The sequence below is a fragment of the Ursus arctos genome, unplaced genomic scaffold, assembly GCF_023065955.2.
Source record: "Ursus arctos isolate Adak ecotype North America unplaced genomic scaffold, UrsArc2.0 scaffold_12, whole genome shotgun sequence".
In the NCBI taxonomy this organism is placed as follows: domain Eukaryota; kingdom Metazoa; phylum Chordata; class Mammalia; order Carnivora; family Ursidae; genus Ursus; species Ursus arctos.
The window spans coordinates 45,309,551-45,337,248 of NW_026622786.1; the positions used below are offsets into that span (position 1 = coordinate 45,309,551).

The 27,698-nt window shown below is 36.3% G+C and overlaps 1 protein-coding gene across 1 annotated transcript in view; it reads left to right on the forward strand.

The window, feature by feature from the left end:
* The window catches only part of LRRIQ3 (leucine rich repeats and IQ motif containing 3), a 175,513-nt gene extending 148,159 nt beyond the window's left edge, over nucleotides 1–27,354 (forward strand). Inside the window, exons 7-8 of the mRNA XM_026497807.4 lie at nucleotides 17,813–18,539; nucleotides 27,096–27,354. Of these exons, the coding sequence (XP_026353592.2) occupies nucleotides 17,813–18,539; nucleotides 27,096–27,252 (884 nt within the window). The 3' untranslated portion in view covers nucleotides 27,253–27,354. The remainder of the gene's footprint in view (nucleotides 1–17,812; nucleotides 18,540–27,095) is intronic.
* Nucleotides 27,355–27,698: the final 344 nt, after the last annotated feature.

Here is a 27,698-nt window from a genome sequence, read left to right on the forward strand (position 1 = left end):
ATAGTGATTACACCATTTTTTTAAGATTGTAACATTATTTTTTTTAAGATTTTATTATTTACTTATTTGAGAGAGAGAGCATGAGTGGAAGGGTCAGAGGGAGAGGGAGAAGCAGGCTCCCTGCTGAACAGGGAGCCCAATGTGGGGCTCAGTCCCAGGATTCTGGGATCATGACCTGAGCCAAAGGCAAATACTTAACCGACTGAGCCACCCAGACACCTGACTGCACCATTTTGTATTGCCGCCAACAGTGTGCAAGGAAGGGTTCCACAGTCTCGCCAACATTTGTCATCTTTTATTTTTTAAATAGCCATTCTGATGCATGTAAGGGAAATCTCACTGTGGTCTTGAGTTACATTTTCCTGATGATCAGTGACATTGAACATTTTTTCATATTTGTTGGCCATTTGTATATCTTCTTTGGAGAAATATCTATGAAAGTCTTTAGTCCACTTAAAAATTTGAAAAACCAAGAATAGTTTTTTATTATTATTGAATTAAAGGAGTTTCTTACATATTTTGGAGATTAACCCCTTATCAGATATGTGGTTTGCAAATATTTTCTCCCATTCTGTAGATTGCCTTTTTCCTCTGTTGATTGTTTGCTTTGCCATGCAGAAGCTTTTTAGTTTGATAAAATTCTACTTGTCTATTTTGATTTTGTTTCCTACGCTTTTGTTGTCATATACATGAAATCATTGTCAGGACCAATATCATGAAGCTCTTCCCCTACATTTTCTTCTAGGAGTTTTATAGTTTCAGGTCATACTTTAAGCTTTTAATCTATTTTGATGATTTTTTTGTATAGTGTGAGCTTAGGTTCCAATTTTATTCATTTCCATGTAGATGTCCATTTTTCCCAGTACCACTTGTTGAAGAACTTATCCTTTCCACATGGTGTATTCTTTGCATCCTTGTCAAAGTTCAGTTGACTGTATGTGTGTTGATTTATTTCGGGCTCTCTGTTTTGTTCCCCTAGTTAATATGCCTATCTTTATGCTACTATCTTACTGTTTTGATTACTGTAGCTTTGTAATATATTTTGAAATCAGGAAGTGTTATGCCTCTAGCTTTGTTCTTACTTAAGATTGATTTGACTATTTGTGGTCTTTTGTGGTTCCATTGAATTGTAGAATTGTTTTTTTTTTATTTCTATAAAAAATGCCAGTGGTGTTTTGATAGGGTTGCCTTAAATTTGTAGATTGCTTTGAATAGTATAGGCATTTTAACAACATTAAGTCTTCCAGTTCACTGAACACAAGATATCTTTCTATTTATTTGTGTCTTCTTCAGTTTTTTTCATCAGTGTCTTAATATTTTTAGTGTACAGATCTCTCTCCTTCTTGGGTAAATTTATTCCTAAGTATTTATAAGGTTATTTTTATGCTCCTTTATTATTTACCAAACAGTATTAAACAGCATTTCATCACTTTGTGTTTATGTACACTCCTTTCAGCCCTCTGCTTAAGAAACAGAAAAAGGAAAAAACTAAAAACCAGAAAAAACTTCTGACCATATTTTGATTCTGAGCAGTTTTTAGGGAGAGGAGAATGTGTTTGATACTAAAGATTTCCCTGCAGTGAAGCTTCTGTTTCAGTATGGAGAGCTTTAGGTCATTTTATAATGTATTTCGGGACAGAAATCATTGGCAGGGTGAAATGCAATCATGGCTCCATTATTTTACTCAAGGCTTGTTTAATGGACAGATCCCTTTCCGGTTTTTGGTAGCAACATTATTTTAAAAGCTAGCATGACTTTTCATGGGGAATATTTCAGATTTTCATGTTATTTGCTTAATAGTTACAATTTGTTATATATCTCTTTTTATAGTCAAGAGGCAAAAAAGAATCATTAATTTTACAGTGAGAGTTAAAGGGTTTCTGATCTATTAAGAATTCAACCAAGGGTTTCTGAGAACACATATGCGTATACTCAATTTTCAGTCAAAATTCTGATATCCTGTTCTAGTCTTTCAGACTAAATGTGCAACTAGAATCCACTTTAGTACCTCATTTTTAGCATTGTTTTGACTTCTCTTTAAATCAGTGGCCAAGTAAGTAATTGTTAGTTCTAAGCCTTCAGTTCAAGTAGACAATTCTAAATTTTTTTCTCTGAAAAGTAAAAAAAGAATTGCTATAGGAAAAGAGAATGTTAAATAGAATTGTATAAACTATTTTCTTATATGACTCAGTAATTTAGGTAAAGGGCTAATTCCATAGCCGTGTAAAGCAGCTTTGGAAAATATGCAATATCTCCAGGCATTTTCCTATGATAAGCTTGGATAAGAGAAACAGAATCCAAACTACCTCATGTCATATTTTTCTTTTTCTATGTGAACTGTGATTTGACAGTTTGTTTACATTACTTTATGCCAGTGCCCTTCATATTCAAAGGTGGTACCTTTTACATTATTGCTTGCCTTGTATGTCTAGATGGATGACCTTCAGCCCTTTTGGATTATATTATTGTCAATTCCCTAATTCACAAATATGAATGCCATTTTGGGGCCTATTACTGAAAAGTTTTGACTGGATGTTGAGGCACTCTACATCATACAGAAGGTGCTTATGTATCAGATCACCAGTGAGCCTCACAGATTTGAACTTGTTTATGTATGACTTTCGTGATTATCTTTCTTGCGTTATGATAATGCAAGAGTAGCAAGAAAAATGTTAACTGATACAAAGCTCTTACACATGTAAATCTTACACTTGTTTGTTTAGAAAGTTCACTTTTTAAGCTCCTAGCTTAGTATAGTCACTGTTTTGGCCCTTAATGCTATCAGCTCGATCTAATAAAGACTCTTGGTGCCATTTTCAGGTAAAAGACAGGAAAGGCAAAACAAAAAGGCTATAGAACAGTAAGCAGATGAAAGGTGTCAGAGTAAGGGAAAAGGAAGGAAAAATAAGTTAATATGATAAAAGAAGTATATCAGAAATCTAAAATTGGTTCTCCCTCTGCTATACCTAAATCTTACAGTGGGACTCTTTTTTTTTTTTTTTTTTGTAATTGAAGTGTAGTTGATACACAATGTTATTTAGTTTTAGTGAGACTCTTGATATCCTTGTAAAACACAAACTGTCTTTGAGAAAAAGTAATATATTTAGAAGTACAATATGTATTTTTATAATTCATTTTGAGGGTCCCTTGGGTGGCACAGTCAGTTAAGCGTCTGACTCTTGGTTTTCAGCTCAGGTCCTTATCTCAGGGTCATGAGATCCAGCCCTTGTCAGGCTCCATGCTCAACATGAAGTCAGCTTAGATTCTTGCTCCATCTCCTCTATCCCTCTCCCCCATGTGTACGCTCTCTTTCTTTCTCAAATAAATGAGTCTTGAATAAATAAAATTCATTTTGAGTATAAATATTAATATTTAATAAATGGTTTAATTTTTAAAATTGAATGCCAAAAATGCAAAACATTGTGCTAGCTGTAGTAGAGGACAGACACAAGAATATATAAGTCATATTCCCTATTCTCCAAAAACTAAAATTTACCCAAGGTGTTAAGATGGGCAGCTACAGCATAAACAAATTTCTCTATAAACTCTATAAATGGTTTTTTTTTATAATTTTTATTTTGTTATATTAGCCACCATACAGTACATCCCCCATTTTTGATGCAATATTCCATGATTCATTATTTGTGTATAACACCCAGTGCACCATGCAATATGTGCTCTCCTTAATACCCATCACCGGCCTATCCCAATCCCCCGCCCCCCTCCCTTCTGAAGCCCTCAGTTTGTTTCCCAGAGTCCACAGTCTCACATGGTTCATTCCCCCTTCTGTTTACCCCCCCTTCATTCTTCCCTTCCTTCTCCTACTGATCTTCCTATTTCTTATGTTCCATAAACGAGTGAAACCATATGGTAATTGTCTTTCTCTGCTTGACTAATTTTGCTTAGCATAATCTCCTCCAGTCCTGTCCATGTTGCTGCAAATGTGTAACCGTTCTTTCTGATGGCTGAGTAATATTCCATTGTATATATGGACCACATCTTCTTAATCCAGTCATCTGTTGAAGGGCATCTCGGCTCCTTCCACAATTTAGCTATTGTGGACAATGCTGCTATGAACATTGGGGTGCATATGGCCCTTCTCTTCACTATGTCTGTATCTTTGGAGTAAATACCCAGTAGTGCAATGGCTGGATCATAGGGTAGCTCAGTTTTTAACTTTTTAAGGGACCTCCACGCTGTTTTCCAAAGTGGCTGTACCAACTTGCATTCCAACCAACAATGTAGGAGGGAATCCCCTTTCTCCACATCCTCTCCAACTTTTGTTATTTCCTGCCTTATCCATTTTTGCCATTCTAACTGGCGTAAGGTGGTATCTCAATGTGGTTTTGGTTTGAATTTCCCTGATGGCTAATGATTTTGAACATTTTATCATTAGTCTGTTAGCCATTTGTATGTCTTCATTGGAAAAGTGTCTGTTCATATCTTCTGCCCATTTTTTTATTTGATTATTTGTTTTCCGTGTATTGAGTTTGAGAAGTTCTTTGTAGATCTTGGATATGAGTCTTTTATCTTTAGTGTCATTTGCAAATATCTTCTATTCCATGGGCTGCCGCTTAGTTTTTTTGACTGTTTCCTTGGCTGTGCAGAAGATTTTTATCTTGATGAAGTCCCACAAGTTCATTTTTTCTTTTGTTTCTCTTGCCTTTGGAGATGTGTCATGAAAAAAGTTGCTGTGGCCGATGTCAAAGAGGTTGCAGCCTATGTTCTCCTCTAGGATTTTGATTGATTCCTGTCTCGCATCAAGGTCTTTCATCCATTTGGAGTTTATCTTTGTGTATGGTGTGAAAGAGTGGTCAAGTTTCATTCTTTTGCATATAGCTGTCCAATTTTCCCAGCACCATTTATTGAAGAGACTCTCTTTTTTCCACTTGTTGTTTTTTCCTGCTTTCTCAAAGATTAGTTGCCCAGAGAGCCAAGGGTCCATTTCTGGGTTCTCTATTCTATTGCATTGGTCTATGTGTCTGTTTTTGTGCCAGTACCATGCTGTCTTTGTGATCACAGCTTTGTAGTACAGTTTGAAATCCGGCAATGTGATTCCCCCAGCTTTGTTTTTCCTTTTCAACAATTCCTTGGCAATTCAGGGCCTTTTCTGGTTCCACACAAATTTAAGGGCTGTTTGTTCCAGTTCTTTGAAAAATGTCATTGGTATTTTGATCGGTTTGGCATTGAAAGTGTAGATTGCTCTGGGTAGCATAGACATTTTAACTATATTTATTCTTCTGATCCGTGAGCATGGAATGTTTTTCCATCTTTTTGTGTCTTCTTCAATGTCTTTTAAGAGTGATCTGTAGTTTCTAGAGTATAGATCCTTTATGTCTCTGGTTAAGTTAATTCTGAGATAATGTAGGATTTTTGGTGCTATTGTAGATGGAATGGATTCCCTAATTTCTCTTTCTTCAGTCTCATTGTTCGTGTATAGAAATGCAACTGATATCTGAGCATTGATTTTGTATCCTGCCACATTACTGAATTGCTCTATAAGTTCTAGTAGTTTGGGGGTGGAGTCTTTTGGGTTTCTATGTAGAGTATCATGTCATCTGCGAAGAGAGACAGTTTGACTTCTTTGTTGCCAATTTGGATACCTTTTATCCCTTTTTGTTGTCTGATTGCTGTTGCAAGGACTTCTAGTACTATGTTGAGTAATAATGGTGAGAGTGGGCATCCCTGACGTGTTCCTGATCTTAAGGAAAAGGCTTTCAGCTTTTCCCCATTGAGAATGATATTTGCTGTAGGCTTTTCATAGATGGTGTTTATGAAATTGATGAATGTACCCTCTTTTTTTTTTTAATTTCATTTATTTATTTGACAGAGATAGAGACAGCCAGTGAGAGAGGGAACACAAGCAGGGGGAGTGGGAGAGGAAGAACCAGGCTCATAGCAGAGGAGCCTGATGTGGGGCTCCATCCCATAATGCCGGGATCATGCCCTGAGCCGAAGGCAGACGCTTAACCGCTGTGCCACCCAGGTGCCCCGACGAATGTACACTCTATCCCTACACTCTGAAGGGTTTTAATCAGGAAAGGATGCTGTATTTTGTCAAATGCTTTTTCTGCATCAATTGAGAGGCTCATATGGTTCTAGACTCTTTTCCTGTTGATATGATCTATCACACTGATCGATTTGCGAATGTTGAACCACCCTTGCATCCCCGGGATGAATCCCACTTGGTCATGATGGATAATCCTTTTAATGTACTGTTGGATCCTATTAGGATCTTGTTCAGAATTTTGGCATCCATATTCATCAGGGATATCGGTCTGTAATTCTCCTTTTTGATGGGGTCTTTGCCGGCTTTGGGGATCAAGGTAATACTGGCCTCATAGAATGAGTTTGGTAGTTTTCCTCCTGTTTCTATTTTTTGAAACAGCTTCGGGAGAATAGGAATTGTTTCTTCTTTGAATGTTTGGTAGAATTCCCCGGGGAATCCGTCAGGCCCTGGACTCTTGTTTTTGGGGAGGTTTTGATCACTGCTTCAATCTCTTCATAATTAATCAGTCTGTTTAAAAAATCAATTTCTTCCTGTTTCAGTCTTGGTAGTTTATAGGTTTCCAGGAAGGCATCCATTTCTTCCAGGTTGTTTAATTTACTGGCATAAAGCTGTTGATAAAAGTTTCTAATGATCCTTCCTATTTCATTGGTGTTGGTTGTGATCTCTCCCCTTTCATTCAAAATTTTATTAATTTGGGTCCTTTCTCTATTCTTTTGAATAAGTCTGGCCAGTGGCTTATCGATCTTATTTATTCTTTCAAAGAACCAGCTTCTAGTTCTGTTGATCTGCTCTACTGTGCTCCTGGTTTCTAATTCATTGATCTCTGCTCTAATCTTGATCACCTGCCTTGTCGTGCATGGGTTAGGCCTGTTCTTCTGTTCCAGCTCCCGCTTCTTGAGGTAAGAATATAAAAAGTGCATTTTAGATTTTTCTATTGTTTTGAGTGAGGCTTGGATGGCTGTGTATTTTCCCCTTAGGACCACCTTTGCAGTGTCCCATAGGTTTTGGGCCAATGTGTTTTTATTCTCATTGGTCTCCAAAAATTGTTTAAACTGATTTTTAATTTCCCGGTTTACCCAATCATTCTTGAGCAGGATGGTTCTTAGTTTCCAAGTGTTTGAGTTTCTTCCAAATTTTTCCTTGTGATTGAGTTCCAGTTTCATAGCATTGTGGTCTGAGAATATGCAGGGAATAACCTCAGTCTTTTGGTATCGGTTGAGACCTGTTTTGTGACCCAGTATATGGTCTATTCTGGAGAAAGTTCCATGTGCATTCGAAAGGAATGAGTATTCTGTTGTTCTGGATTGTAGTGTTCTGTATATATCTATGAGGTCCATCTGGTCCAGTATGTCATTCAAAGCTCTTGTTTCTTTGTTGATTTTCTGCTTAGGTGATCTGTCTATTGCTGAGAGTGGAATGTTGAGGTTCCCTACTATTAACATATTATTATCTATATGTCTCTTTATTCTAGTTAAGAGTTGGCTTGTGTATCTAGCTGCTTTCCTATTGGGGGCATAGATATTTATAATTGTCATATCCACTTGTTGGATACATCCTTTAAGAATAATACAGTGTCCTTCTGTATCTCTAACAACAGTCTTTAGTTGAAAATCTAATCTTTCTGATATAAGAATTGCTACCCCAGCTTTCTTTTGAGGTCCATTGGCATGAAAGATGGTATTCCATCCCTTTACTTTCCATCTGGATGTATCTTTAGGTTCAAAATGAGTCTCTTGTAGACAGCAAATGGATGGGTCATGTCTTTTTATCTAATCTGCAACCCTGTGGCATTTATGGGAGCATTTAGGCTATTCTCGTTGAGAGTGATTATTGAGAGATATGATTTTAATGATGTCATGTTGCCTGTGAAGTCTTTGTTTCTATAGGTTGTAAATTTCTGTTCTGTATCACTCTTGGGGACTTTTTACTTTTATAGAACCCCCCTTAATATCTCATGTAGGGCTGGTTTGGTGGTTACGAATTCCTTCAGTTTCTGCTGATCCTGGAAGGTCCTTTTCTCTCCATCAATTCTGAATGACAGCCTTGCTGGATAAAGGGTCCTTCGCTGCATGTTCTTCTCAGATAGAGCTTTGAAAATACTCTGCCAACCCTTCCTAGCCTGCCAGGTCTCTGTAGACAGGTCTGATGTTATTCTGATATTTTTCCCTCTGTACGTAAGGATTTTCTTCCCCCTGGCCGCTTTCAATACTGTATCCTTGGATCTAATATTTGCGAAATGCACTATAACGTGACGTGGTGTAGGTCTGTTCTCATTGACCTTGGGAGGGGTCCTCTCTGCCTCTTGGACACGAATGCTTGTTTCCTTTGCCAGATTAGAGAAGTTATCTGCTACAATTTGTTCAAATATTTCTTCTAGACCTCTCTCTTTCTCCACCCCCTCGGGGATGCTGATGATTCTGACATTGGAACGTTTCATTGAGTCAGTAATCTCCCGTAATCTACATCCTTGATATTGGAATTTTTTGAGCCTAGTTTCTGTTTTAACTTTCTATTCTACCATCCCATCCTCCAATTCACTAATTCGTTCTGCCTCATTTACTGTGGCCGTCAGACCATCTAGTTTAGACTGCATTTGATTCATAGCATTTTTAATTTCTGTCAGATTCGCTCTCATTTCCACCCTTAGAGATTCTATATTCTCGTTAATATTTTCATTAATATTTTTTCAAGCCTGTACATTATCTTGACCATTGTTACTCTGAACTCCATTTCTGACAATTTGGTTATATCCTTCTCCATCAGTTTTGTGGCAGAGGCCACAGACTCATTATCTTTTCTTTGCTGGGTGGGTTTCTCCTCCTCATCATTCTGATGAGGAAAGGTTGCAGGGTTGCCCAGAGCCCAAATTATTGACCAGGATCCAGGCAGTGTGCACTTGTTTTATAGGGACCTTAGGGATGTGGGCTTCCTGATTTTTCAGACTGCCTTCTGGGGGAGGGGCCTTCGCTGATACTCAGTCAACCCTGTTTGGGTTGAGTTGCCCTGTCACCTGCAAGGGGGGATGGGGATGGGTACAATGTGAGCTGGTATTTCTGGGCTTTTGTTCTCTGGCGGCTTTCCCTGGCGGTTTTCTGTGACTCTTCTGAGAGTCAGAGCAGCAGTGGCTGTATCCTAGCCTCTGTCTCGGAACAGAGAGATCACAGTCCCTCTCCACTGAGCTCTCTTGGCCACTTTAACTTTGTTTCTGTCAGTGCTGCTAAAAACCCTGCAGGTTGTACGTCCCACAGTCACTCTCCCAGCCCTCACTTCCAGGGCCGGCACGTCTGTGTCCTTTGTGCTTCTAACACCACCAGCCACCCCCGGTTCCCGCGTGCTCCTGAGCTCTCTGTTTCAGTGTGGTTTGCGTGCACTCCCAGCTCCCGGTATCTGTCCTGTTCCAGTGAGTGCTCTGGAGCTCTGGTTTTCAGTTTGGATGTATAAATGGGTTTTAACCCACTGCTGTAAGACGGTGCTTCCAAATGTTTCCAGTCATGGCAGAAATCTATAATAATAATAATAATAATAATAATAATAATAATAATTTTAAAGTGTACTGGGTTAAAAAAAGAGAGTTTGTAATCTGGAAAATATATGTAATTCCATTTATATTATTATAGTGATAGTAATAGGATATGAATTATTAAATAAGATATCAAATATTGAATTTATATAAAACTTTGAAATGATGTCTTTACAACTGTTTGATGAACTTGAGCTTGATTTTCATAAACATAAAATCTTTATATCAGATGCAATGATTTTAAAATATATTCACAAATCCTTTGCACACTTTCCTTAAAAAAGTGGAGCCTAGTTCTCTCCTTGTGGGGTAGACTTACTGATTTACATATAATGAATACAATATGGCAAAAGAAATGGTGTGTGTCTCACAAGACTATCATAAAAGATAAGAGTCCTGCTCTGGGCTCTTTCTGGCAGATTACTTGATCTGGGGGAAGTCCAAGCAGTTCTTTTGAAAGGCCCACAGGGCAAGGAACTGAGGCCTTCTGCCAATAGGCATTAAGGAACATAGACCTCTGAATAGTCATGTGAATGAGCCATCTTGGAATGAAGTCCTCCAACTCCAGTTGGGCTTTGGACTACTGAAACCCTTTTTGACATCTCTACTGTGACATTATTGGGAAACTCTGAGCCACAACCACCAGCTAGGCTACTCTTGAATTTTTAACCCAAAGAAATTGTAAAGTAATAAATGTTAATTGTTTTAAAGTCCATATGTTTTAGAGTAAATTTTTTAAGTAGCAATAGGTAACTAATACACCAAGTTTTAATGATAATGTTTTTTAAGCCTTCATAATCTCCAATAACAAGTAACTTAGGTAGACTAACTGATAAAATATAAAACAATTTTTAAGGATTTATTTATTTATTTTGAGGGAGAGAGAGAGAAAGAGAGTGGGGAGGAGCAGGGGGAGAGAAAAAGAAAAAATAATCTCCAGCGGACTCCAGGCTGAGCGTGGAACCCATCCTGGAGCTAGATCTCAGGACCCTGAGATCATAACCTGAGCCAAAACCAAGAGTTTGATGCTTAACTGACTGAGCCACCCACGAGCCCCAAACATGTAAAACAATTTTTATAGTCATTCAGACATTTCCAATAGTTAAAAGATTCTGTGCATGAATTTTCCCCATTTCTTTCATTGACAAATGTAATGTGTGTGTGTGTGTGTGTGTGTGTGAAAATTTGAATGGACTCAATCTAATTGAAAATTTATATCATTCTATATTTTAAAATACTGATGAAACTCTAAAGTTACAGAAGAGCATCCACTGTGCTGCTTAAGCAGAATATCATTAAAAATGTTTATCAACCAAAAATGGGGCGCCTGGGTGGCACAGCGGTTAAGCGCCTGCCTTCAGCTCAGGGCGTGATCCTGGCGTTATGGGATCGAGCCCCATATCAGGCTCTTCCGCTATGAGCCTGCTTCTTCCTCTCCCACTCCCCCTGCTTGTGTTCCCTCTCTCGCTGGCTGTCTCTATCTCTGTCGAATAAATAAATAAAATCTTTTAAAAAAAAAATGGATTGAAGTATCTGATATATGCATACCAGGATTTGGGAGTTCCCACCCCAGGTTGGGGGCACTTTGGGCTATATGCCATGCTTTTTAAGCACCTATTTCATGAGCCTCTTGTCAATGGTAAATAGTACCCCACAAGGTAACTCACTGCCTAAGTGTGTTTTTCAGGTGATAGAATGCCTCCTGAGCCCTTCTCTATTGCTATGACTGCAGAATTATATGTCAGTCCCCACTTGAACTCCGAAGTCTCTAGTTGAAATTTATGCCAAGAGGAGCCTAGAGGCTGTACCAACTCCATCCCCCACCAGAGTGATCAATGTCACTGAGCGCTCCCATTATTCATTAACAGCATACCGGTGTGCCACCACATACCAGCCCAGGAATGGTGCTTAGAAATTCAGAAGAGGGGGTACTCCTTTTTTTTTTTTTTTTTTTTGTATTAGCCTTCTCAGGCTTCCATAACAAAATACCACACACTGAGTGACTTAAACAGAAATTTATATTCTAAGTTCTGGAGGCTGGAAGTCCAGGATCAGGGTGCCAGCATAGTCATTTTCTGGTGAGACCCTTCTTTCTAGCTTGTAGATGGCAGCCATCTTCTGTGTGTTCACATGACCTTTTTTCAGTGTGTGTGTACATGGAGAGATGCAGAAAGCAAGCTCTTTGGTGTCTCTTCTGAATAGGACCTTAACCCTATTAGATCAGTAGCATTTTATTATTTGTTTTCTCTCCTTAGTTTTTTGTTCCTCTGTTTATTTTTTCCTGTCTTCTTGTTTATTCAAATTTTTTGTGACCCCTTTTAGTTTATCCTTTGAATTTTTAGTTGAACCTCTTTGTATTATATGTTTATTTTCTGTAGGGATTTTAATATAAATCCTTAACTTTGCACAATCTACTTAATATTGTACCACTTCACATAAAATACAGAAAGGATGAGTCTAAATGGCTTATATGGTTGCATGATTTCTGTATTTTATATGAAGTGATATCCTTCATGATATAATTTTCATTCATATTATGTGTTTTGGATTATATTGTGGGCATTACAAATGTTATGTTGCATACTCTGGATTCTGTTATAAGGGTATTAATATTTTTAACAGGTCATTATTTATTTGTTTTTGTTTATTCTCCAGAGTCCTCAGATAGTTGTAGTTTTCTTGTTTTGTTTCGTTTTTTTCCAGATGTTAGCCATATGTTAGGATCTTACTCCAACATATTGGCTATTTCTTTAAGCTTCAGTTTCTTTATCTGAAAAATGGGGATAAAAATAGTACGATACTTACCTCATAAGATTGTTGAGGAAACTAAATGAGATCATTTATTTAAAGGATGTGGAACAATGTGACACATAGCAAACAGTGTATATTAGCTGTATCATTATGATTAGTGGTCAATACCATCTGCTTTACAGGGTTATCAATATCAAAATAAATGATAAATATATATGTGAAGAAGTAACCCTAGAGGCTACCACATGGTAAGCGTTCAATAAATGACAGTATTTATGTTATTCGAGATGAATAATCTTTTTATAGATGGTGATGCAAATGAGGCCTTTCAAATAAGTGGGAGCAGCATGAACCAAAGATAAGAAATAGAAGTATCTAAGTCCTGTTTGGAAGTTATGACTGTTATATTTGAAGTGTAGGGTTCTTAATGGAAATAACAATAGATGTGGGGAATACAGAAAGTGAGGGTGCAGAAGATGAGAGGAAAGCATCAATTTAAAATCATCAGTCCACCACCGAAACTGAAGAGTATCCCTGAATTGGCCTAGCTGTCTATAGAAAAAATATTCATTAGACACATATTTATTTTGAAAGCCTGTCATGCACCAGACATTCTTCTAAGTGCTTAGTATAAAGTAGTGAACAAAACAAGCATGGTCTCAACTTTCATAGAACCTTGAGGATCTGGTAACCTGTGTTTTAAAAAAATCATTTACTGTATATCTATGAAGTCCTGGGCATTGTACTAAGATATTAATGTAACTGAAAATGCAGACAACACAGTGTTACTCTCCTACTTGTCCATAATTGGGCAATGTCCCTATAGTTAAGGTGACCATATAATTTACCTTCCAACCTGGATCACCTCTGGGACTGAAAACAGCTGCTGTTAATAAACTTTACCAGGACAGTAGGCAAAACGGGGACTTTCCATGGCAAACTGGGTGTATACATATGCCAAGTCTCTTTTACATATACATTTCTTTATAAGCTTACATATCAAGATGCTATAGCCACAGATTTTTTTCTGCTTAATGTTTAGCTTACCTAGCATGTACATATTAAATTGATTGCCCCAAGGTTTCATCCTTAGTTCTCTTGTATCTCTTGACTATGCTTACAGTTTTACCTATAAAAACCTCTACTATTGGCTCCAAATATTTGTCTCCAGATTTGCCCTCTCTTCCAGCATTTAGATTCAGCTCATTTATCTACATGCTTGCTAGACATCTGTAGCAATTAACTGCTGATAATAGCTGCTAACTGTATATTTTATAAAACCAAATTTCATATATTTCTTTTTTTCACATCTGTATCTTTGATTATTATCCCCCCACCCCAGGAATGCCATGTTTCCTGTTCTCTTGCCCACAACATTTGCAAATTCATTGAATTTTCTCATATACCCAAAATGTGGACTTATAGTAATATAAATATAAATATAAAATAAAGACTCTTTTTAAAAATAACCCCAGCTGTTACCTTCTCCAGAACAGTATTGCTGACAACCACCTACCCTAACCCCGATAGGGTAAAGTGTCTTTCTTCTATGTTTCTGACACTTCCTGCATATGTATACTTTTACCTTACCATTTGCTACAGTATTTTGAAGATATCTGCTTTACCCATTTGCCTCCTCTACTAGGCTTTAAGGGTTTTTTTTTTTAGACTGTAAGATTCTTGAGCCAGCACTGTTTTCACTTTTTGAAGACTAGCTAGCTCATAGTAGGTGGTGCCCACATGTTTATCCATCTAAGTCAAATTGAACTTTTCACTTGCAAAATTGTAATAAAAGAAACTAAACTTCTTTTTATCATTTATAGTTCTGGCACTCTAAATAGTGCCTGGGAATTAACCCACAAATCATCTATGTCTTGACTAAGCATTATAAATGTGGTTAGAAATAGTTGGTAGATTGTACTGGATAAGTACAAAAGTGTGAAAGCTTGTAAGTTTTTGTAGGCTATGGCAAATAATTTGAATTTTATCATGAGGGCATATGTAAACCACAGGCCTTTAAAGACACAGTTTTAAGAGATCACTCTGACTTGATCACTATGTGGGCAATGAAGTGTGTTGTGTGTTGGGAAATACAGAGACTACTTAAACCATTGCAGTTAGTCAAAGAAAGAATTGATAGAAACCTGAAGTAGGCTGATGGAGGGAATTGGAGGAAAAAAATAAGTTAATTTGAACTACATTTTTGAAGTAAAGTGTACATATTAATTGATAAAACTGATGTGGGAAGAATAAACTAGTAGGTGGCATTTGCTGAGATAGGGCTCATTTTAGAGGGAATTGGTTTCTGGTAGCAAATTGAATGTACTAACTTTGAAAAATACCTATAAGACTTCCAAGTGGAGATGATAAATATGAGAGTTATCAGTGCAGAGACTGATAAAAGCCATGAGTATGATTCATTTAAGGAGAGAGGTGGAGATGTGAAGGAGACCTAGTATCAAGTGATCAAGAACTACAGAGATTAAGTGGACAAAGAAGAATCTGCAAATTAAGAGCAATCAGAAAAAAGAAGAGCAATCAGAAGAAAAATCAGGGAGTTTCATCTTTAAGATATCAGGAGAGCTTCAGTGAATCTGCAAATCAGAGAATTTGAAAGAAAAAAAAAGATTTCAAGGAGAAACAATTAACTGTGTTAAGCACTATTGAGAGTTAAGAAAAATTAGAACAGAAAAAAAGTATTCTTTGTATTTATCACCATGAAAGCTTTTGGTAGGAAGAGTTTCAGAATTTGGGTGGGAACAATAGAGGTAAGATCCATATCTAAATGAGTTGAAAAAATATAAAAGGTGTTGAAACGGAGGTAGCATAAGGAGACAATCTTTCACTAGTTTTTATTCTAAAATTGAACAGGGGAAAGTGTAATGGTAGCTAGAGGGCAATGAGAATCAAGAGAATGCGGTAGTGCTTGCATTGGTGGTTTGATGGGAATGACCCAGTAGAGAGGCAATGATAAAGGAGAATGTTAAAGATAATTGCAGAAGTGAAAGTCAAGTCCGATGGGACCAAAGTACATGTGAAAAATTTGACCACTGCTGAAGGAAGGGATGCTTCCTTTATTATATCAGGGGAGAAGATGAAAGTGCATGAACATGAAGATAGGTTTATAAATTTAGTTATAAAAAGATGAGAACACTTCCATCAGTTGCCTTCTGTTTTTACAATAACTAGTGAGATTAATTATAAAGTCTTGAAACAAAATAAGCATACAAAGAAGGCTTCCTGTATATTCTGTACTTCACTCTACATTGGATGTTGGGGGGAACAATAAAAGTACTTAGCTGTTTTTTCCCCACTCATTATTAGATTATCTGGCTATTTGAACTATACTATTGATGGAATTAAGGAGATAAGTTCCAAGTTTTCCATATAAAATATAATGAAAAAGTAATAATAACTAACATGTGGCTCTTACTCATAAGGCGTTGTTCTAATACATACATACCAAGTTTCATCAGGCATTTTACATTTTGTTTAGTCATTTGATCCTGTATGAACCCTATAAATGGGATATTATTATATCCATCTTACAGTGAGTACACTGAAGCCCAGAGAATTAAATAACTTCCCTAGACCACATAGTAAGTGATAAAACTAGGATTCAAATCCAGCCCAGCTGTCTCCAAATTTTAGACTTTTACCACTATAAAAGACGTTTTAATCTTGAGCAACAAGATTAATTCATCTTTTCATTCATCCAACATGTATACTTATTGGCATCTACTAGTTAACTCCACCACATCACCCCCTGCCGAAAACAAAAGACCCTCCTCTCTGCAAAATACTAGGCTAAAGGCTAGGAATGGAGGATGAAAGAAAACATGAATCCTACTCCTATGGAGCTTTTATCTAGCTTGCTACTATGTCTGAGAGCTTTAATATAAATGGATTGTGATAAGGTTTCTTTTTAAATATTTTATTTATTTGAGAGAGAGAGAGATCACGGGTTGGGAGGGAAGGGCAGAGGGAGAAGCAGACTCCCCACTGAGCAGGGAGCCCATGGGGTTTTATGCCAGGACCCTGAGACCATGACCTGAGCCAAAGGCAGATGCTTAACTGACTGAGCCACCCAAGCGCCCCAGATTATGATAAATTCTATGAGAAAGGGATTGGTATCAGAGTTAATAAAATATATCAATTCTTTATATAAAGAATAGGAAAGGTGACATTGAAGAGGCCTTAAAGAATGAATAGAATTTGAATACATATATAGATAGGGAAAACAACATACTAGACAAAACACAAAATAATATAAGCAAAGTCCCAAAGATGGGAAGATGTTGTGTATGTATAGGGGAAAAAAATGAAGCTCTTTCCCTATGATAAAGGATCCTAGGCTTAAAAGCAGAACTATCCTTCATCCTGTAAGTGGAGAACCATGAGGGTTTTGTTTCCCTTTTGGTAGAAGGCATGATATGATTAGAATCCTGTTTTAGGAAGATATATTTTATAGCAGTGAACAATGTCTGGAAACAGAAAAAGAAATTGGGAGATAATTTTCTATTAGAAAAAAATAAAATCTTAGTAGACTATAGTTAGTAGAGATGTAATTTTCATAGAGGGAATTAGTCAAACATGGGAAACATCTTTTCCTAAGATTAATAAGCATAACTTTTTTTTAAACTGTGTTTGCCACCTGACCCTAAATTCATAACTAGGTTTGTCAGAAAATAAATATATGATGAACAATGATGTGATTCAAGTTATTATATTAGTTCGGTTGGCTATAATAACAAATAGACCCAGAAATATAGATTGACTCAAACATAATTGCCATTTATTTCTGGCTTCTGTAAGAGTCCAAGTTTGATTAATCCTGGTGAGTACATAGTTTTTCAAGTAGCGATTCAGGGAGCCAGGATCCTTCTACATTGTGGATTCACCATCTTCTAGGGTCTTGTCCTTATCTCTGTCTAGTGAGTCAGAAGAAGAAAATATAGAGAAGGCATATTCGTTTCCTAATAGGCTTGGACCAGAAATGATGCATATCACTTCTGTCCACACTTTACTAAAGAGGACTTAATCTCATCACTACACATAATAGCAAAGGAGGTTGAGGGATTTGTGTGTCTACTAAGAGAAAAAACAATTTTGACAGCAGCTATTAATTCCCACCAGTTAAGACAAATAAGGTAAAATGGATTACAAAACCCTTTGCAAATATGAGATAATAATAACTAAATGTAAAAATAATATGCACGATTAAGTACTAAGTATAAGATAAGATACTGCTATTGAGTCAATGCCAGTTAAGTGATTGTGAGAGATAATGCAGGAAATACAGGAATCAGTGCATTTTTGTGTTAAATGATTTTAATAGTGATTTCCCTCTCCAAAATCACTATTAAAACACAAGTTAAAAAAGAACATCAGTTGGGAAAAATGCTTCTTAATAAAGTCAATAACAGGTTTTTGTCAACTTTATTAATGTAGCTTTCAAAACAATAGGGGCAGAAAATGCACTGTGCTGAGCACTTGTGTAATGTATTATATTTGTCTTCTGTGTGATGTAGGTCTGAAGGAGTCTGAAGATGAAAGTGAGGATGAAGAATTGGATGCCAGTTTTAGGATATCAGTGTTCAAACTCCCCATACATACTTCAGGTTCATTGAAGTATGCTGCATTATTGAAAGAAAAAAAAGATTATTTTCCTACATATGTCCAGCCATTTCTTACTACTCATCAAAAACCAACAATTAAAAAAAAAGACATGCTGTTGAAGAGTGATGTAAGAAAAGAATTTTTTACAACACACAGAACTGGCATAAAACTCCAGACACTTTGGGATATTGATAAATATTACTCAGAACAAAAGAAGCAAGAAAGCCAGAAAAAAATAATAGCAGGTATCACCATTGCACAAGGTGCCCAAGAAAGAGTTCGCTCAGCTGTTCAAGGAAACCTAAATAAGAAAAAAAATGCTGCACGAAAACTAATTGCAAAACATAATGAGACAATTCAGAATGGTTTACAACAACTTTGGCAGGACAGATTCAATTACCTTGAAAAAGTTAGAGAGAGGAGAGCTCTATTTCTAACAGAAAAAAAACAAAAGGCTGAAGACCGCTTATTAATTCAAAACTTAAGTAATGAGCGCATTCTTTTGTCCAAAGGAATTATTAAAATGGACAGATTGAGGAAGAATCAAGCTGTCTTACAAGAGAAAAGTCTGATTGTTCAGCAAAGACTAGAAATGGAAAAATATCAAAAGAATTTATTAAAACAAATGAAGGAAATCAGGTAGGTACAGTTTTAATATTATAGACACTTTTAAGTCAATTACATGTGAATATTGCATACTAAGTGTTGAGACCTAATAAATAGTACTTTGTTTATAACATTCTCTTTGAAAAATAGAAACAACAAAAAAAGACAAAAATGTTCTAATATATTACCAAAGATGAGACAATAAAACAACTCTCTATCTCATCCCACCTCCACCCTCATCCAAAAAAACCTGCTTCTTAATGAATGGTTCTTCTTATCGTAAGTGGCAAACATCCTTAACCTCTTGACCAGTGCTAGAAACCAGTCTTTTACAGCTGAGTCTCTCTCATTGCCAACATCTAATAGGTTTCCTAATTCATTTTACTTCTAGAAGGAGTCTCACGCTGATCCTTTTCAATCCCACTTCTCCCATTCTAATGCAGACTCTCAGAGTCATTCTAAGATTCACATTTCATGCTTCCAACTGAGAGTTCCATCTCATTCTCAAGACATCCTTTCTTCAGCCCAAATCTGTTCTCTAGCCAAGCCTCAACTGTCTTTTTTAAAAAATATTTTATTTATTTATTTGAGAGAGAGAGAAAGAGAGTGCAGGAGCAGGGGGAGGAGCAGAGGGAGAGGGAGAAGCAGATTCCCTGCTGAGCAGGGAGGCTGACCAGGGGCTTGACTCTAGGACCAGGACCATGAGATCATGACCTGAGCTGAAGGCAGAGGCTTAACTGAGCGAGCCCCTCAGACACCCCCTCCCCCAACTGTCTTTTAAATTAAGTTCTGATCATGTGACTTCCTACTTAAGTGTATTGATGCTTTGCAGCTGTCCATAGAATAAAATCTGAGTGGCGTTTCAGACATCATGCTTTGTTCCAATTTATCTAGACCCATCTCACTGAATTTTCTGCTATAGCCCTTCCTTCTTCCCCTAACAGCACTGTTTGCTCCATACAGACTGAATTATTCCCAATTCCCTACCCAGATTTGTAGTTTTTTATTCCAGTGGCCTTATTAGTTCTATCCCCTTTTTCTTCAAATAGGCATGTTTAAAGAGTATTACAAGCCCGTAATGTTAGTGCTATCTACGTATCATTATGCGATGCAAGCCTCTATTGTTATTGTGCAAATTAGAAAGATTTGGAGCAAATTGGTGAGGGGGTAGTGCCTGTATGGGAAGGATAAGGCACTTATTTCTCCAGGGAGACACATCACTGGTGGCTGATGCTTGGCTAAGTGTGACTGTATTTCTATTTGTCCCCTATTTGCCCCCATCATGCAGTATATGAACTGTACAACCACTGACAAAATTCATCCTTTTATTATTCATCCTTTAGTAACCAACTGAAATGGTACCAGTACTTCTTACCTTTCCCCAACTGTTCTTCTAGTCTGAATTAATCTCTTTCATTTGGTCGTTCTCCCATAGCACTTGATTTAAATCTCAGTTGCAGCAGTTATCGCAAGACGACCTATATCAGGTTAGCTTGTAATGTCCTTTATAAAATAATTTGGTCTATCTTTCCATTTCAGCATCTAGTACACTACTTAGTTTCCAAAGTCTATTCAGTAATTATTTATTGAGGAAAATAGGAAGTTTTTGAATTAGTAATGGTTGTATATAAGTCCATTTAAGTCATATACTAGAGCCTGTGGAGCAGGTGAATTATATATGTGTTATATTATGTGTAATATATATATATATATATATATATATATATATATATATATATATACACATATATATATATTAATAGTTGTGTATATGGCAAAATGATTACAATAAGTCTCCACACATAATTAAAATTGTTTTCCTTGTGATGAGGACTTTTAAGATTTAGTATCTCAGCAAATTTTAAAAATGCAATACAGTGTTATTAACTATAGTCCCTCTGCTATATATTACATCCCATGACTTACTTATTTTGTCACTGGAACTTTGTACTTTTTGACCTCCTACCCATTTTTCCCACTCCTTATCCCCTACCTCAGGCAAGCACCAGTCTGTTCTCTGTATCTGTGAGTTCAGGTTGTTTGTTTAGATTCCACATATAGGTGAGATCATATAATATTTGTCTTTCTGTCTGACTTATTGCACTTAGTGTAGTGCCTTCAAGATCCCTCCATGTTGTTTCAAATAGCATGATTTTTTTTCTTTTTATGGCTAAATAATATTCCTTTGTATATATACTACAACTTCTTTACAAAGGATATTTTTTAGAACATAAACTGTAACTCATACAAATATAAAATGAACACATCAAAGATTTTATTTAACTCATTAAGGAACCAGTAAGATGTTACAGCCAGTTCAAATGACAATTCTAAGAGCTTGTATATATAAAGGCGATCAGGAATGCCAAAATAAATTTAGTCATTATCCACCAGTGATAATCAATTATAATTATTCCATTAGACAAAATTCACTTATACTTTTATAGACAAGAATCATTTGTATTACTCATAGTTTTCTTCAACTTGTATAGAGTTGTAAAATAGATCAAAGAGATTGAAAGACATATCTACTCTGAAGGGTGCACTATACAGGATTGCCAGTAATTGTTTTTTACTCTTTCAAAGTCTTTCACACAATTTTGTCTGATATTAGATTGAAGCTTATCACAGTTTTATCCTGGTGACATTTTAACCATCCAAACAATGTAAATATATATGCTTAAGGCTTGCCTAGAAATATTTAGAGATCCATAATGCTGCTCTCATCTACATTTTAAAAAATTTATTACTGAGGTATATTTTACATACATTATTACATTAGTTTTGGGTATACCACATAATGATTTGACAATGCTATGCGTTACTCAGTGCTTACCACCGTAAGAGTAGTTACCATCTGTCACCATACAACATTATTACAATAGTATTGACTATATTCCTGATGTTATACTTTTCATCTTTGTATTGCCAGAGGGGGAAGTGGATGGCGGGGGATGGGTGAAATAGGTGAAGGGGATTAAAAGGTACAACTTTGAGTTATAAAAGAAATAATTTATAATTTTAAATGCTATCATTAAAAAGTAGTTTGTACTAGAAGAGAGTATAAAATAGTAAGAAGAGAGCATTTGCCTTTTCCTAGAGAGCATTTGCCTTTTCCTAGTTACAAGCAATTTTTAAACTATTTACTGAGTTTCTTTACATAATATCTTTTTAGGTATGAAAAATATTTTATATCTTTCTCCTCCAAAATTTAAAAACATTTTCCTTAATGTATACTCTGTGTGCACGCGCGCGTGTGTGTGTATGGTTTTTGGAAATAATTTTCCTATAACTAAATAACAAATATATTTTGGAAAAGAGAATGAAAGCTATTCTAGTTTATCAAAATACAAAATCTAGTGCAAATCAATGTTAGAGAAATTCAATCAGCTTAGTTTTATCACAGCAAATTGAATGTCTGGCCATCATTAATTTGTAGAGGATACAGAGTCAAATGAGCTTCCTAATGTATCTTAACTGAATTATCTTCTCTTGGAAGCTGCTGCAAAGATATTATCCATATTCTCGAAAACACACAGGAATAAGGCAGTTTTCTGGCTATGTAGCTAATATTCCCTAAAAGGCATTACTGAGTTTTATTATAAATGTTTTCAAATAAAGATTTTGTATCAACATGCAGAAAAGAGCAGGGAGTCAAAAAAGTAAAGTCTGTCTAGAGACCTCAGCAGTTTTTCAGTTCTTTTTGTCGGGTTTGATTCTTCATTAACGTATCAAACACTTGACCTAAAAGCATTCTGATGAATCTCAATAGCTAGTGAAGTCATTACTGAGAATGTAGTTCCGGATCCTGCTGTGGAATGAGGAAGAATAAAAAAGGAGGAACCATAAAGCTCTAGTTTAGAAAGTTGATAAACTACCCACAAGGGTATTTAAGAATGAATAAAAAAGAAATGAGAAAAATATATGTATCAGGTAAAAACTGGTCATGAATTTTCCAAAATATTCTTGTTCATACTCTTAAAAAGTGATGAAAGTTCTCAGGGCAGAACAGCAGGGTATCCATTTTGCAGTAGAGTATCAATGAGCATGGAAGATCTGGCACATAAGGCACTCTATCTAATTATGTCATCTTCTACTTGTCCTTAGTTTGGTCTTCAGTTTACCTCCTAGACTATTCTCTTCATTCACTATGCTGTTTATATCCTGATTTATAAAGCTTTTCTCCATCCAATTTCAGCTGTAACCACAGTGGACTTCCAAAGTCATAAAAACAGCCCTCCCAATTGCCTAATATTTTTTGGATCTCAGCAACCTTTAAACTCATTTTCATAGACACATAAAGGCCTCCTCGTCACTTGGAACTGCCCTACCTCTTAAATTTTAAATCCTGTATACTTGTTTATGGATAGAATCTTCTATCTTTTCAATTCTTTTCTTCTTTTCTTTTCACCACATGAATTATTCAAATATATTGTGATGCTCAGCCCTCAAATAAACTTCCTTAAATATTTATTTTCTTTTCAGTTCTACTGTGTCCTCCAGGGTTCTTCATATCAGTTATTCTCTTCTCCATCCCACTCAGCGTCTCTGAAGTCCTTTCCTTTCATTGCCTCCACAATGCTAACCACCCCAATTCCTACCTTGGAATAATCCAACTATCTTTATGTCTTGCTTTCAGGTTAAAATGGCTAAAAGAGATCACTAACTTGTAAATTTACGCTAATATTAACTGTATGACCTCCAACTTTAGCTGTTCCCTCAGTTGCTTACTCTTTTTCCTCTTACCCACAAAAGTACGTACATGGCAACAAGAACTCTGAACATGTAATTAAGGGTACTAATTAATGGATCTTAAAATAGAGAAATTAGCCTGGTTTTATCCAGGCAGGCCCAATGCATCACATGAGCCTTTACATGCAGCGACAGAAAAGAAAGGCAGAGAAATTCAAAGTAGGAGGATTTGATACAACATTGCTGACTTGAAGATGGAAGGGGCTATGTGGAAAGAGTGAGAAGGAGATGAATTCTGACAACCACCAACAGTCTGGGAAAGAGGAGCTCACATCCTGGATGATAATCATAGCCCTAGGGCCCCTGGGTGGCACAGTCATGAGCGACTGACTCTTGGTTTTGGCTCAGGTTATGATCTCTGGGTCTTGAGATTGAGCCATGCGTCGGGCTCCCAGCTCAGTGAGGAGTCTGCTGAAGTTCCTGTCTGCTCCTCCCTGTGCACGCTTTCTCTCTAGAGTGAATAAATAAATCTTAGGGGGAAAAAAGGAACCAAAGCCCTGGCTGACACCTTGATTTCAGCCTTGTGACAACCAAAGCAGTAAACCCAGCTGATCCTTGCTGTGCCTGGAGTTTTGACCCATGAAAACTATGAAATAGTAAAGTGGTGGTTGTTGTAAGCCAATACATTTATGGTAATGTGTTACACAGCAATAGGAAAATACAAACTCTAACTTTGTTCTTCCTTTCCCAAGATTGCTTTGGTTAGTAATCTAAGACCTTTGCATTGCCATAGAATTCAAATTTTAATAAATTCAAAATACCTCAATTTAATACATTTAAAATAAACCTTAATCTAAATTTAATCTTCTATATATATAAAACAAATTTGAATGTTAATTTCTACCAAAAAGACTCTTGGCATATTAATTGGGATTGCACTGAATATATAGATAAATTTTGGGAGAATTAACATCGTGAAAATGTCTCCCAATCTTTGTAATGGTAGAACTTTCCATTAATTTAGATCTTCTTTAATTTTTCATCAGTAGTTCATTATTTTCACTCATAAGCCTTGTATTTCTTTTGTTAGACTTACATCTAAGTATTTTTTTGGGGTTTTTTTGATGCTATAGTAAATAGAATTCTTTCTTAATTTCATTTTCCAATTGTTTGATCCTGGCATATATAAACATAATAGATCGTTATTTCTCACTCTTTAATACTTTTTAATAGTTTGGGTTTTTGTTGTTTTTTGTTGTGTTCTTTGTTTTGTTTTGTTTTATATTTTGTCCACAGTTTATAATTGTTATCTGTAGGACTATTTTAATACATTTCTTAGACTTAGTTAATACTATTAACTACATGGGTGAAGTCCCTTTTGCCATGACTTCTACTCTGCTACATGTCCAGATATATCTACTTGCCAGAGATCCAGACTTAAAATAGTTATAGCTAATTTTCATTGAGTGATTATTAAATGTCAGGCATTCTTCTAAGGATTTTAAATGTATTAACTATTTAGTCCTTACTAAATCCTATGAATTAGATTGTCCCTTCTTAAAGATGAAGAAAATTATTCAGACAGAGTTTAAACAACGTGTCTCAAATAACACAATCAGTAAGTTGCAGACTTGCATCTCAGCCCCAAGCAGAATGGCTTTACTACCTTTTCTCTTATCCATAAGCCATTGCTTCGCCTTAGTCAACTCCCTGAGCATTACCACATGGACAGCCGGGCTCCTTAAACACAATATTACCCAAAGAGAATTCCAATATTTCTCTTCAGCTGGCTGCTCGTCCTATATTTCCTATCCTGATGAATACCACTATTATCCATCCAGTAAAAGGAATTATTAAATGTCAGGCACTGTTCTAAGGATTTTAAATGTATTAACTCATTTAGTCTTTTACTAAACCCCATGAGTTGGATTCTCCCCTTTTTAAAAATGAAGAAAATGAGGTAAAGAGAACTGAAATAACTTGTCCAAAGTCACGTAGTCAGTAAGTTGTAGACTTTCTAGACTTTGGCCTTTCTTCTGCTCAAGTCCAGATTTCTGAGTATATCTAAATACAAATCAGGGGTTCTATTATCTGCTCCAAGTCTTTTTCTCCGGAGTTATCTGTTTCACTGTCCCAGAAATTAGAGTGTTGTCACTTTTCAGAGCATGCCAAGCCATGCTGTCATCTTTGCCTTTATTTTAGCTGTTCATGCTATTTAAAGAAACATACATGAACAAAGTATTTTTCCCTTCCACTTTCTGTCTGAAAAATATACATCTTTTAAGACTAAGTTCAAGGATTATTTCAAATCTGGAGTCTTTCTTGTCTTGGCTTACCCTCTTCTTCAGATAATATTTACTAATTTTTTAATTATACCTTCCTTGTATTGTTACACAGTGTTCTCACTATGGCACTATAATATTTTATTTATATATTCATTATTTCTCTACTTTCTATAAGCCTCTCATTGTTATGTCATATTTATTTTTATGGTTCCAACATCTAGGCGCATTATAATACATAATTATTGAATGAATGAGGATGAATGAGTGAAGTCTTGTAAGCCCCATGACATTTTCTAGGTTTGACAGGGTAAACTTGTTCTCACCTTTCTCTAACTTAAAGTCCATATTAGTTTGCTGGGGCTGCCATAACAAAATACCACAGACTGGGTGGTTTAAACAACAGAAATGTATTTTCTCACAGTTTTGGAGGCTGAAAGTCCAAGATCAAGGTATGTCAAATTTGGTTTCTCGGATTTGAGGCCTTTTTCCCTGGCTGCCTTCTCTCTATGTGCTAACATGGCCATTGTTCTATGTGTTCATATCCTAGTGTCTCCTCATCTTATAAGGACACCACTCATATTGGATTAGGACCCATCTGTATGATATAATTTAAACTTAATTACCTCTTAAAGACCCTATCTCCAAATACAGTAATATTCTAAGGTACTGGAGGTTAGGACTTCAACATGAATTTGGGGGTTGTAGGTGGGGACACAGTTCAGGCCATAACAGAATACTAGAAGAAACTTGGATTTAGTGAGGCTTAAGTAAAAGTTCTGCAAATCTTTTTTTTTTTTTTTTTTTTTTTTAATATTTTATTTAGGGACACCTGGGTGACTCAGTTGGTTAAGCGTCTGCCTTCTGCTCAGGTCATGATCCCAGGGTTGTGGGATGGAGTCCCGAGTCAGGCTCCTTGCTCAGCAGGGAGCCTGCTTCTCCTTCTCCCTCTGCCTGCGCACACAAGCAGGGGGGAAGGGCAGAGGGAGAGAGAGAGAAGCAGACTCCCTGCTAAACAGGGAGACTGATGCAGGGCTCCATCCCAGGCCCCCAGGGTTAATGACCTGAGCCAAATGCAGATACTTAACCGACTGAACTACCCAGGCACCCCCAAAATTCTGAAAATCTTAGCATAGCCTGGTTTAGATGCCTCTTTGGAAATCTAAACCAGGGTTTATGAGCACTCTGTTACAGCCAATAGAAATCTTAGCCCAGGGGCGCCGGGTAGGGCAGTCGTTAAGCGTCTGCCTTCGGCTCAGGGCGTGATTCCGGTGTTCCAGGATCGAGTCCCACATCGGGCTCCTCCGCTGGGAGCCTGCTTCTTCCTCTCCCACTCCCCTGCTGTGTTCCCTCTCTTGCTGGCTGTCTGTCAAATAAATAAATAAAATCTTAAAAAAAAAAAAGAAAGAAATCTTAGCCCAGTATGAATATTACTAAATAAATTATGGATATTATTGATATAATAAAATTCTATACAATAAGTGAAATTCTAATTTCTTCCCATTTGTATGTCTGTTTTAAAAGCATCTACTTATCATTAACAATCTGAATGATTGTTACACTTTTAGTTATGTAAAAGTATCTCATTCTATTACTTTCCTTTTTTTCTTTTTAGGGCTCAAGAAACATATAAAAAACACTGTGAAGAAAAATTTGTTATTGATATGATTGCCTTTCAAAAAGCTTGTGAAAGATTTCAAGATGCTAAAACAAAAGTTGCAATTATGAAAACGAATTTAGACTTTCAAGTTCCCAGAGGAGTGACAAAATGAACCAATACCAGGTTACATCTGTGGTCATTTTGAATTATGGCTAATATGTTTCGTTAAAAGATTTTGAAATAATACTATGAAAGAAGAAATACTCTATGTAACAAGATGGATTCGTATATAAATCTTCTAAAATATAAAAAATAATTAAAATGTTTCTCTTGTTGATCATAATTTAATTTAAATCAAGTTAACTTGGCACCCCCAATAGTTTCCTTATATTTCCAGATGTCCAAGGGACATTTAAAACTTATTTCATTAATTGAAGGAAGTAATGCAAAGGCATTATTTATATTGTTTCATATCCCAAGGATAAAAATCTTATTTTCAGTTTCTCTGGCAATCTTAGCATAGTAATTTCTGCCCCAGCTGCTGACTTTTTTTAAGACACTGTGTACTTTGATTAGTTTCATTACCTACTTTCATATATTTAATTATATTTCCTGTTT